Genomic DNA, 12,264 nt, shown 5'->3' with positions numbered 1-12,264 from the left:
GTCACACCAATCTTTTGTTTCCATAAATAAAGCTTTGTTAGAACACAACTATGACCATTTGCTTACCCATGGTCCACGGATGCTTCTGCAAGCCACCATGTGAGTGGCTGTGACAGGGACCGTATGGTCGGCAAAGCCTGAAATATTTTCTACTTGGCTATTTTCAGGAAAAAAAAAATGCAGGGAAGTAACTCTTAACAGCCCAGGGGTTAGGAGAGAGGGTGGGGTCAATGGAAGGAAGGACGGACAAAGGTGTGCTTAGGGCCAGGACCTCTGGTGACAGCTGGAGAGGACCAAGAGGAAAGAATGAGGGTGGAACTACCACCAGGACTTAGCATGCCAGGTTCTCTGTCGAGCCAACTGAGCAACAACTGAAGTGCGTTATTTCCATCTCTCTGGGTAAGCTGAGAAAAGCGGATTTTTGCCCCCAGTCTTTCAGAACTGGCAGCACATAAGAAATGTAAAACACAAGCACAGGTAATCAAAAATGTTTTAATGATTAATGTTTAGACATTATTTAACAGTGTGGGTATATCCAGATGAGCTAAGCACACTTTGACAGCACACTATTGAATGTTACAGTTTCTGTATTGAAATATGTAAAGACATCTGCAAACTAGTACCTAGGAATGGAGACACACATTTACAAATATACACGTTCTAGATTTGATAAGGTAAATGTAAACAGATGCTGAGACTCTGTCCAAACAGAAAATCCACAAGACTAATAAGAGAGCCAATTGGCTCCCTAAAATATGAATGTGCAAAATTAAAGCATGGTAAACTGATATTTACATAAATATCAAACCAACAATTAGTTTATACATTGTCAATGACCTTCTAGGATATGTCATGAGTGGTTCAATGAATGTTTCTGTTTTCAATGGAGAAGGTGGTATTCAGAGGTTAAATTTCAACACTTTAAAATGACACATATAATAGTCCTTATCTGTTTGACCACTGCCTCAAATGTGTGAGACATGATTTTACAATAAGCAGTATATTATTTTTAAACAAGCAGTTCTAACAAATTTTTAGATTCTAAGCAGAAAAAAAATTATAAAGGCTATTAGATTTACATTAAACAAGTTATCTGTATCCAATTTCCCAGGTCTCTTATGCTGTAGCTATCTGTTTAATTTTATATTATATTAAATTTCTTTAAGGTTCTTTCTTCCTGTTGTGTGAATTTTGGTAAACTAGGCACATTTTAAAAGGAAGTTCATGTCAAAACAGGTAACAGTACAGAAATCAACCCAAGTCTGGACCCTGGCAACCAGTTCCCTACTGCACATCTATGGGACTCTGTCAAAGAGCAAATATTCAGGCATCTCTCTTGAAAAGTACACATCCTCTCGCACACAGGTGGAAAGCACAATGGACTCTGTTTCCTGTATAAAAACACCCAGTACTTCAGAAATTAACAATGGCCTACTCGCCCTACACACATCCTAAAATCTTGAGGATAAAGAATATATATTTTAAGTTTCATCAAGACTACTTTAGAGTCGCCGGCCCCCCCTTTTTTGTACATAGTGGCACTCAAACTAAAAAAATAAGATCTGTTAAAAAGTTAAACTGACGGTTTGTTCCACTAGATTTGAGCCTGCCTGATTCAAAGCCAATACTACAAAACTGAAGGTGCCATTTCTGACTTCACATCTCTAAGTCACTTGGAATTATAGGTCACACACTGGTTTAATAAATCACGGTCTTTGATTTTTTTTTTCCTAAACAGAACTATTACAAATGAATACAAACTTGAAACATCCCCTAATTTAAACTAATAAGCTTTGGGCCCTGCTTTTTAAATTTTAAGGCATGTGTGTTTTTCTACTGTAACAACATTGTACAAATTTACATTTACAATCACATGCATGATCTACAGTTAAAAAAAAAAGTTTGGATTACAGTGTTTTTAAATTGTGAATCACAATTCAGCACCTATCATGTTATAACTAATAAGGCAACAGCAGTGTCATATACTACAATAATACTCCCTTTCCACAGTCTAGCGCGGGGGTCAATGAGAGCCCAGAAATGTTAAGAAATCTTAAACCTACTTGGATAATTTGTCTAGGTTGTCTAGGGGTTTTGAACTGATGAAGGAAGTCCTACACGAATCACGCTATTGTAGGCCGGACTAGTTACAGCAGCTGTTAACAGCGTCGGCACACAACTCACACTGTGCTTACAATCGGGTGACGTGGCCTGCAGGTCCTCGGCTCCTCCACTTCAATCCTTCCGTTGCTTCCGTGGCTTCACATTGTTCTCCAGGGCGGAAAAGCTGTTGGTGTGTCCATTCACAGCAGTCACGGACCCGTTCTGGTGGTCCTTGAGGTGGTCTTTCCTTCGGGAGGCCCCCTTCTTGTTGTAGGTCTGAAACGCAGTAAGAGTGGACGGCTAGCCAGGTGAGCACAGGGCCTGTATGGACAACCTCACTGGGAACTGAATTCCTAACACAGGCCTGGTTTCCTTTTATGACCAAATGTTGTTAAGAAGTAATTCCTGGGTAAAGGAACTGTGACTACATTTTTTTTTTTTTTTTTTTTTTTTTGCCACTGGTTTCAATTACTCTTCCCTTTCTTTCCCAAAAGAAGTATTATTCAAACATTACACAAGGAAAGGCATTTGGTGCAGTGACTGAGGAGGAATGGCTTGAGATGTCCTCATCCCGAACTGGAGTGCCTGAATTCCAGTGCTGGGCTCTGGTCCACTCCAGCTTTCTGCTAACGTGCACCCTGGGAGGCAGCAGGTGGTTAGGTCCCTGCCACCCACCATGGGAGACCTGGATTGAGTTCTTGGTTCGTGGCTTTGACCTGGCCCAGCCTTGGCTGTTGAGGGCATTTGGGGAGTGAACTAGTGGTTGGAAGATCTCTTTCTCTCCCTCTTTAAATAAACAATTTAAAAATATTACACAGAAAAAAAGCAGTTATACTTTACTCTGCTTAGCCTTTTCAGTGCCTGGATGGCAAAGGACAGGAGTTACGTGGCCAAACTGGTTTCTCCCACCCAGTAAATAGCTCTCTTGACATCCATATCCCTTGGCCATCTTCAAAATTTTCTCCTTTCTTCAGCATCTATTTCAGGCCTCAGAGACACAGCCCTATGCTGCCACAAGCAGCTAGGAGAAGTGTGAGTTCATCTTCTTTGTGTCTCTTCCTATCAACCCCTGTACCTGGTGCATGTTCCAAAGTCGAGTCAAACTGCTGAGCTCGCCAGGGCATAGAGTCAACTCAAACTCACTATGCCACACATAGTTGTGCAGCTGCTCCACACTACTGGGCTTTCCCTGCCTCAGGACCCCCAGCCTCTGATTTACTCCTGAACTCCTGTGTCGTCCTCACATCAGTGGCAGCACGCCTGCCAGGCACTGGCCACAAAAGCAGGAACACACATGGTCCAACAAGTGGCAGGGGAATCAGCAGAGGCTGCCAAGTAGTCAGAGATGATCTGCCCTAAATAGACTCTCCGGGGAGAAAAACCCACATCACCACGTCATGTGCTTGGGGACGCCCTGACCCCCAGACCAACAGTGGATGGATAAGGATAGCGGACAGAAGGGCAGACTTCATCGTCTTTTTAAATTTTCATTTTGAACTTCAAAGGTGGAGAGACAGAGAGAGATCATCTGTCCACCGATTTACTCCCCAAATGCCTGCAGCAGCCAGGGCTGGGCCAGGCTGAACAGGCTGAAGCCAGGAGCCCCGGACTCAATTCAGGTATCCTTTATGGATGGCAGGGACTCAAGCACTTGAGCCATCCTTTGTGCCTCCTGGGGTGTGCATTAGTAGGAAGCTGGATCAGAAGGGGAGCCAGAACTGAACCAGGCATTCCGATATGGAATGAGGGCATCTCAGGTGGAGTCTTAACCACTAAGTCAAACACCCGCCCCCAAGGGCAAAGTTTCCTTCTGTATTTGAGGACTGTGATGAAGACATTTCTTTCGAAATTTTATTTGGCTGTGATGTTTAGGGTGGCAAGGCTGAGAAAGTTCTGACTGGAACTTCCTGCGCCCTGGCATGGGTCAGTGGGAAGCAACACAGCCTGCTGAACAGCCCTCTATCTCCCATGTGTTTCCCCACACACCCTCACCCAGAACCCAGAACTGATCTAGCACCTTCTAGTTAGCACAGCGCCTGGCACCCAGAGGAATTCCACACATCCTTGGAAAACAAAGGACGAGAGTCTTTGTCAGAATAGGTAAGAGAAGGGTGAGGCTTACCTGAATGTAGAAATTTGTGAAGAGGGTGATCAGGGAAATCATGTATCCGATCTGGAAATACAACCAGCCGAGAGGGAATGTGCATGGCCATATGACCCCACAGCTGGTCTGGATGATTGTCAGCACAAACTGAAGCTGCAGGTGAGAAAGGACACAAGCCAGTGGTGACAATGGATGCACGAGGCCCCTCGCCAGACTGCTTGGCCTGCACCCCCGAGCTCCTGAATTCACACCCACCAGCCTTTCCACAGGTAATGGCAGTCATTTCATTTTTTTTTAATTTTTTTAAATTTTTTTTATTTTTGACAGGCAGAGTGAACAGTGTGAGAGAGAGAGAGACAGAGAGAAAGGTCTTCCTTTTGCCGTTGGTTCACCCTCCAATGGCCGCCGCAGCCGGCGCATCGCGCTGATCCAAAGCCAAGAGCCAGGTGCTTTTCCTGGTCTCCCATGCAGGTGCAGGGCCCAAGCACTTGGGCCATCCTCCACTGCACTCCCTGGCCACAGCAGAGAGCTGGCCTGGAAGAGGGGCAACCGGGACAGAATCCGGTGCCCCGACTGGGACTAGAACCTGGTGTGCCGGCACTGCAAGGCAGAGGATTAGCCTATTGAGCCACGGCGCCGGCCTGGCAGTCATTTCACAAACACGATGTATGCATGGCACTCATCCTAACTCTGTGTGTATCTCACACACTTGTATATTCTCTCCCCCCTTCAAGCTACTAAAACCACCTTCACCAAAATCCAAGGATACAACAGGCAGGCACAAGGGTTTGCCTGAAAAATGTGTTAAGGAGAGAAAGGCAGGGTGAGGGGATTTGGTTTAATGGAGCTGTTGACATCCCTGCAGGATGGACAACCGCCTGGACACTCTTCCTCGTCCTCAGCGGTGTACCCTCTGGTTTGGGGAAGGCTGAAGGGATTTAACTCCTCCTGGCAAACAATGCCAGGTCAATGAATGATTCCTGGTGTGAGCCTTGAACAACATGTGACTGCGTGGAACACAGTGAAAGGCTGTTAGAACAAGGCGTGGCTACGGGGGCGCATCCTTCCGAAGAGTGACGGAGGAGTGAATGCCACTCACTGCCTGTCTGGCAGCTTCCAACGTTCCACACAGAGAAGATGGCTTTTCTTTCCCCCTCCTTTTTATTCAAGGTGAACACCCTAGGCTGAAAGAGTTGTGCACCCAAAAAATTTAGACAAACTGGTACAATCTTCCACCTCAAAGCACAGATCCTAATGGATAATCAACTTTCCCTGTCTGTTCTTTTAAACCCTCCTTCTGCAGGAGCCACACCGCATGGTTATCAACTGATCCTCAAGTGTAACAAGGAAGCTAAAGAACAATTATCCTTCCTCACAGGGGGCCGAGAGAAACACAACCAGGACTGCACAGCAGCTGGCAGAGGTGATAATGAAACATCAAACACGTAAGTAGCTCAGAAAAGTCTCTTGGGGTTTTTTTTGCCCTAGGTTGTTATTTTTAAATAATGGGGGGAAAATCACAATTCACTTGCAGGGATCTGAATCAGCTTGCTTTGCTTAGAAAACATGCTAATAAGGCTACGGGTTTAATATCTATTACTTCTCAGCCAGCTAGCTTTGGCCCAACACCTTAATGTCCTCATCTACCAAGTGGGGACAATAATATGAAATCAGGCTGCTGGAACATTCCATGTAAAGTCACTTACGTAGCATGAGGACCTGACATGTGGTAAACATTTAACAAAAGTCAGTGTTTAACACTGTTGGTATTAATAAATAATAATTTTTTTGAGAGCAAGACACAATGAGTTTTAATAAACGTTTACCAGAGGACACACTCATGGTTGCATTTCTGATCATGTGTTGGTAACATTGCAGGAGTCTGTGGTTCTGAACTCTTTGATTCTTGTCTCAGACCATGGAGAATGAAGATCATGGACAAGGAAGGGCAGGCACAGAAGCAAAGTTTATTGAAGAAAGAGAAAGCCCTTGGGCCAGCACCGCGGCTCACTAGGCTAATCCTCTGCCTGTGGCGCCAGCACCCCGGGTTCTAGTCCTGGTCAGGGCGCCGGATTCTGTCCCTGTTGTTCTTCTTCCAGTCCAGCTCTCTGCTGTGGCCCGGGAAGGCAGTGGAGGATGGCCCAAGTGCTTGGGCCCTGCACCCACATGGGAGACCAGGAGGAAGCACCCGGCTCCCGGCTTCGGATCGGCACAATGCGCCGGCTGTAGTGGCCACTTGGCGGGGTGAACCAACAGAAAGGAAGACCTTTCTCTCTGTCTCTCTCTCTCTCACTGTCTAAATCTGCCTGTCAAAAAAAAAAAAAAAAAAAAAAAAAAAAAAAAAAAAAAGGAGAACGTCTTCACGTGAGGAACGGGTCTCCAATGGAGTGAGGGAAGCTGGCTCAGGGTTTAAATCCTTTGGGCTATGAGGAAGCTTGTACAGGGTCTTGTAAACTTGTCATTTAGCCATAGGTGACTTTCTCATTGCTGGGGAGTTGATATCTGGAGCTATACAAGTCCAGCTGTAACCACGTCTTGCTTTGTTTTCAGTTTCTCTGTCTTGATTTTGAGTAGTGAGGTATTAATAATTAGTTCATGAAAGAATTCATGAGCGAGGAGTGGGGTCTATAATATACCGACAACTGGGAAAGGCTTAAGAAAGAATGGTGAGCACCAAGTGCTAACAGTTGTCTTGGCCCTTGCAGGGTGGGCTTGGGGATAAGGGTTGTCAGCAGAGGCAGAGCAAGTGCCACGCCGACAGGTGCCCCACTGCACAGGGGCTGCATGGCCACCCTGCACCTGCCTTAGCAAATACCCTTGCTGCCTAATCAGCGGCAAGTGTCCGATTCCTGCTACTCCACAGCTCCTTCTAAATCCTGGTTTGGGACTACAATTAGAACACACACACACACACACACACACACTCACAGAGGAATGAAGTGAACTTGCAGGTGGGAAGTTAGTTACAGTCCTCATTCTACAACTCAACTAGCTGTACACCATGAGTACAGTTTCTCCATCAATTAAAAATGAGGAAAGTCACTTATCTGCCTCTTTCAAGCACTTACTTGGATCAAATGAGGCAAGGGAGGGGAAGGGTCTTAGGGACTCCTACTAAAGCCAGGAAGCGGTCTGTGTCCACCCAGGATGGAGTCACTCACCAGCTGCCCCTGAGTGATGTACTTCTTCCACCAGAGGTACGGACGCATGGATGGCACGGAGGACAGACCATAGTATGAGTACATGAGGACGTGGATGAAGCTGTTAAGTGTGGCACCAAAATAAGCTGCAGGAACACATGGAATTTGGGGAAGAAGATGCAACAGTATTTTATATATAACAGACAAAAAGGGCAAGATTCTTGTTTTAAGAAATTTATGTGGCTGACATTGTGGCACAGCAGGTTAAGCCACTTGTGATGCTGGTATCCCATATCAGAGTGCTGGTTTGAGTCCAGGCTGCTCTATTTCCAATTCTGCTTCCTGGTTTTTTTTTTTATTTTTTTATTATTATTATTTTTTAATTTTTTGACAGGCAGAGTGGACAGTGAGAAGAGAGACAGAGAGAAAGGTCTTCCTTTTTGCCGTTGGTTCACCCTCCAATGGCTGCCGTGGCCGGCGCGCTGCAGCCAGCGTACCGCACTGATCCTATGGCAGGAGCCAGGTACTTCTCCTGGTCTCCCATGGGGTGCAGGGCCCAAGTACTTGGGCCATCCTCCACTGCACTCCCAGGGCACAGCAGAGAGCTGGCCTGGAAGAGGGCAACCGGGACAGAATCTGGTGCCCCGACCGGGACTAGAACCCGGTGTGCTGGTGCCGCAAGGTGGAGGATTAGCTTAGTGAGCCGGGGCGCTGGCCTCTGCTTCCTGTTAATGTGCCTGGGAAGGCAGTGGATGATGGTTCAAGTACTTGGGTCTTGCCACCCATGTGGAAGACCTGGATGGAGTCCCAGTATTCTGGCTTCAGCCTGTTCCAGCCCAGGCCATTGTGGCCATGTGGGGAATGAACCAGCAGGTGGAAGATGTCTTTCTGTCTCTCTTGCTCTTTCAAATAAATAAACAAATTTTCTAAGATTACTTATTTATTTATTTTTAATTACAGAGACAGAGACATTTTTCCATCTGCTGGTTCACTCACCAAATACTCATAACAGCCAGGGCTGAACCAAGCTGAAGTCAGGAGGCTGAAACCCAATCCAGGTCTCCCATGTGGGTGGCAGGGACCCAAGTACTAAGGCCATTACCTGCTGCCTCCCAGGGTGCACATTAGCAGGATGCCAGAACTGGAAGCAGAGCCACGACTCAAATCCAGGCAACTCTGATATGGGATACAGGTGTCCCACACAGTATCTTAATCACTATGCCAAACAGCAGCTCCCAACATTCTCTTTGAATAGGATGTTTTTGAACGGGGGCTGACAAACACTGCCGCCCCAAGCACTGCATAGGTGTGTAATGAGAAGTCAACTTCCACTTTGGCCAGCAGCCATCAATCAGGATGCTCTTTTAGCTCAGAGGTCAGCTGGAGCTGCCAGGTGGGCATCTGACACAGCAGCCATGGTACCACCTGCCCTCTCTGGCACCTGCAGGCTTTGCTGTCAGAGTTTGAGCAACTTCCAGAGGCAGCTGCTTCTCTTTCCACACTCAACTGCCTCAGCTGTGCTACTCTGCAGGCTGGGGAAGGCAGCCAACGGGCAGCGTGCTCAAAGCTGGCTGTTTGCACACATTTGCTGAGGCTGGGAGAGGCCTCTGAAGTCACCTCCTGTTATTCTCCTGGACTGCAGTGCTGAGGTCATACAGTTTTATTAATAGAGCCCAGTCCCTCAGGGATAAAAGATCTCTCTTGTCACATGATTTTCAATTTCTAGTAGAACCACAAATTCTTTTTTTAGATTCTCTGCCCTCCTCCCTGACAGTAAGCAACCAAACAAAGCTATCCTGCTTTTCCCTCTGCAGTTGGAGGTGCACAGATCAGTGTCAGGGAACAAGCTTCCACTCCGAGCTATGGCAGCACCTTGGCCCTGTGCCCTTGGATGAGCGGGGTCCATTCTCTGGTTCAGATTCTTATGGGCCTGGTGGGACTAGTTACAATCTGTCATCCTGCAAGTTCTCTACAAACTTAAAGCACTCCTTGAATGTGAGGAGGCGCTGTTTCTACTGAATGTTGGTTGGGTTAGCTCAGCCACAGTCATGAAGTGTAATGAAAGGGAAAAACCACTAGGGGTGGGACCTGGAGCCCAAGCTCTACCAACCCTTCCAGGGTCTCAGCTTCCTCCCAAGCCCAGAGGAGCTGTATGGGGAAAGTCCTGACAATTTAGCCTTTGAAAACCAAGGCTTAAGACAATAAGCTTCAAGACTCTTAACAGAAGTGTTCCAGAAACCATATGGAACCTTACAGAATTTACAACAAACTTTAGTGCTTGTCACATATAGACACCCTGACAACTAGACTTCATTAGACTAAATGGAAATGTCCTGGTATATGACTTGGCAAAAGTATTTGACAGTCAGTTTCTTTTCCTGGCAATCGCTCCAAGGTGTGATTCCTCCTTCCTGGTCTGCAGCACTTTGACACCATAAAGACAGGAGGATTTAGAAAGAACCTGGAACAGCTGCCCTCTATGACGAAAATGCTGTGTCTATTTCTCAGTATTCCCCTGGCTGGTTATCTCTCTTATCTCGTCCTTCAGGCAAAGGATGTTTACGCAACCAGCAAAAGGTCTTCCGAGCGCGAGCCACACAAACTCTCATTAAAAGCAATCTGGACACAGAGTTCAAATTCCTGACTTAGAAATCAACAAAGAAGCACCTTTCCTGAAAGCCCTGGTTGGAACTCAGCACATCTGCTCACCCCTGTTCCCCAAGCCCCCTTGTCTCCAGTACTCACAGTGGCCGCAGGGGACCCAGTTCATCACAAACCACCAGATGTTCAGCATGGAGGCGTGGTGGTAGACATGCAGCACGGTGATCTGATGGTTGTTCTTGCGCAGGATGAAGAAGAAGGTGTCCATGAACTCTATCAGTTTGGAGAAATAGTACCACCACAGGACACGGATAATCTAAGAGGAAAGGGTCAAAGGTTGAAGGCTCATCCTCCATGCTGCTCTGGGACATCTCAGAGCTGTTTCGCTAACATCCCAAGATCCAATGCCAACTGGGAGCAGCCCAAGCACCCTACTGCCTTCTAATGTTCTTGAGCAGTGGGGAGCTCCTGGCACTCAAAGTGCCTTTTAAAATATACCATGAGGTGGGTGAGGGCAGCTGAAATGACAACCTGGGAAGTTTTAAAAGGCCCCCTGACACCCTTAAAGACTAAAAAAACAGGAAGCTCAGGGTTTAAAACCTTGATGTTGGTGTATTCCCTCTGGAAATAGTCTGCAGAGCTACTGTTACAGAAAAACTACCTGAAAGATGCATCTGATGCCAGGGACTTTGCATAGAGCAGGTGACAGGAAGCACAGAAGAAAAGAATCAGACCTGCAGGGTCAGGACCCTGCCCAGTTAAATATGCCAAACAGGTGCTCTAAGAAAATGACTGCCCATGCCGAGTTGACAGACTTCATTAAAAATTTTTTTTGAGTGAAGTTGGATTCCATGTTTAACATCACTGCTCAGAGAGTATTTATAAGAATGATTAAAATATTTTAAGAGATTATTCTCATGAGTCCATTTATATAACTTGAACACAAATAACGATAAATGCATATTTTTCCCTTCAACCATTAACAGGAGTTATTTTTCCAAAGGGGAAAGCTTTAGTTTTCATTTTGTACCTTTCACATTATTCAAATTTTCATATTGCTTTTTTCCTATTCTTTTACAAAGTGTCAACAGGAATTACCTGGGCAGTGAGGCTCTGATCCATGTTGTCTTTTGTACAATTTCTTTATTTTAAAAGCCACGCAACCACATACAAATCACAAATACTCTTCAACAAGAGACAGCCAGTACCTTCATGTCCGATTCGCCCGCGCTGCGTGTGCCCTGACAGAAGAAGTTGTATCTGCCTTCCCATACTCCAGTAACTAACTGAAAAAGAGGGAAAAGCGTCAGCAACCACAGACAGCCCAACTGCATTCAATGCCATTTGTTTCAGGGTCTGTGACAATGCACTCAGGGCTCTGCTTTAAGGGAGAATGTACTTAGGGACATGTGACCAAAGGGGAAGTCTGCATGAGTGCAGCCTCACTTCCACAGGGGTGGGCATGTCCACACACTGAGTGGGGACCTGGGAGGCACTCCCAGCCTGCTCTCTTCACAGGCTCTCCTTTCTCACACCGCCACTGCAGTGTCCCGAGTTCATCACCCCTTGAACCAATGCAGTGTCAGGTCCCCCAGCAGCCTGGAGCCACTTTCCCTGTCAGTGCTCCTCAAACTCCAGAGGGCAGTATCGGACCCCCTTGCAGGGCAAGTAACAGCCCAGCCCATGGGGGTGGGGGACTGGATCGGGTTGCAGCAGGTTCCCTGGTGATGCCTGTGCTGCTGGTCCGGGGGCTGTACTCTGAGAAGCCATGCTGTGGGCTGAGGGGATCATGGGCCCCACTTCATCTTCCTAAGTTCCTGTGGCTGGGGCATTCTCTAGACCCGTGAATTTGGCTTCTGCACACTCAGGAAATCATGCCTTTGCCTCAGAATTCACCTGCAGGCTCTGGTGTCACACAAAGGGCCAGGACTGGGCTGAAAGGTCTGTATTGCAGCCCTGCAGGCATCACTGGCTCATGGGGGCGCCTCAGTCTCATCAGCACACAAGGAGAACAAACGCCCCAGAAGAGACTTCTGGACCTTGTAGAAGGAGCCCTTCTCTGGATGCAAAGTCTTCCTGGACCACCCTGTACATCTCCACATTGTCCATCCAGTGTTCTGGACAAACATCTATGAGATGCTACCTCTCTCTGCAAAAACTGTGCCTCACTGTGCCCCTTCCACTTTCTCCTGAAGCCTAGGGCACCAGCAGGGGATAAATTGGACCTGGCACAGGAAACTGGCCACTGGTTCTCAGAGCCTGTTCCTATCCCCGGCAGCATCGGCATTACACAAGAACTTAGAAGATATGCAACTT

General features: G+C 46.9%; 1 protein-coding gene across 3 annotated transcripts in view; it reads right to left on the bottom strand.

Annotated features, from left to right (window-relative positions):
• Window positions 1-478: 478 nt before the first annotated feature.
• The window catches only part of ELOVL5 (ELOVL fatty acid elongase 5), an 83,539-nt gene continuing 71,753 nt past the window's right edge, over window positions 479-12,264 (bottom strand). For all 3 annotated transcript variants that reach the window (XM_002714509.6, XM_070073990.2, XM_089333147.1), the window contains 5 exons: window positions 11,157-11,234; window positions 10,093-10,264; window positions 7,369-7,493; window positions 4,226-4,360; window positions 479-2,379 (listed from right to left, as the gene is read on the bottom strand). In XM_002714509.6, the coding sequence (XP_002714555.1) occupies window positions 2,236-2,379; window positions 4,226-4,360; window positions 7,369-7,493; window positions 10,093-10,264; window positions 11,157-11,234 (654 nt within the window). In that variant the 3' untranslated portion in view covers window positions 479-2,235. The remainder of the gene's footprint in view (window positions 2,380-4,225; window positions 4,361-7,368; window positions 7,494-10,092; window positions 10,265-11,156; window positions 11,235-12,264) is intronic.

The sequence above is a fragment of the Oryctolagus cuniculus genome, chromosome 5, assembly GCF_051225735.1.
Source record: "Oryctolagus cuniculus isolate XC-2025 breed Fujian yellow rabbit chromosome 5, ASM5122573v1, whole genome shotgun sequence".
Classification (NCBI taxonomy): domain Eukaryota; kingdom Metazoa; phylum Chordata; class Mammalia; order Lagomorpha; family Leporidae; genus Oryctolagus; species Oryctolagus cuniculus.
This window is presented reverse-complemented; position numbering and strand designations above follow the sequence as displayed.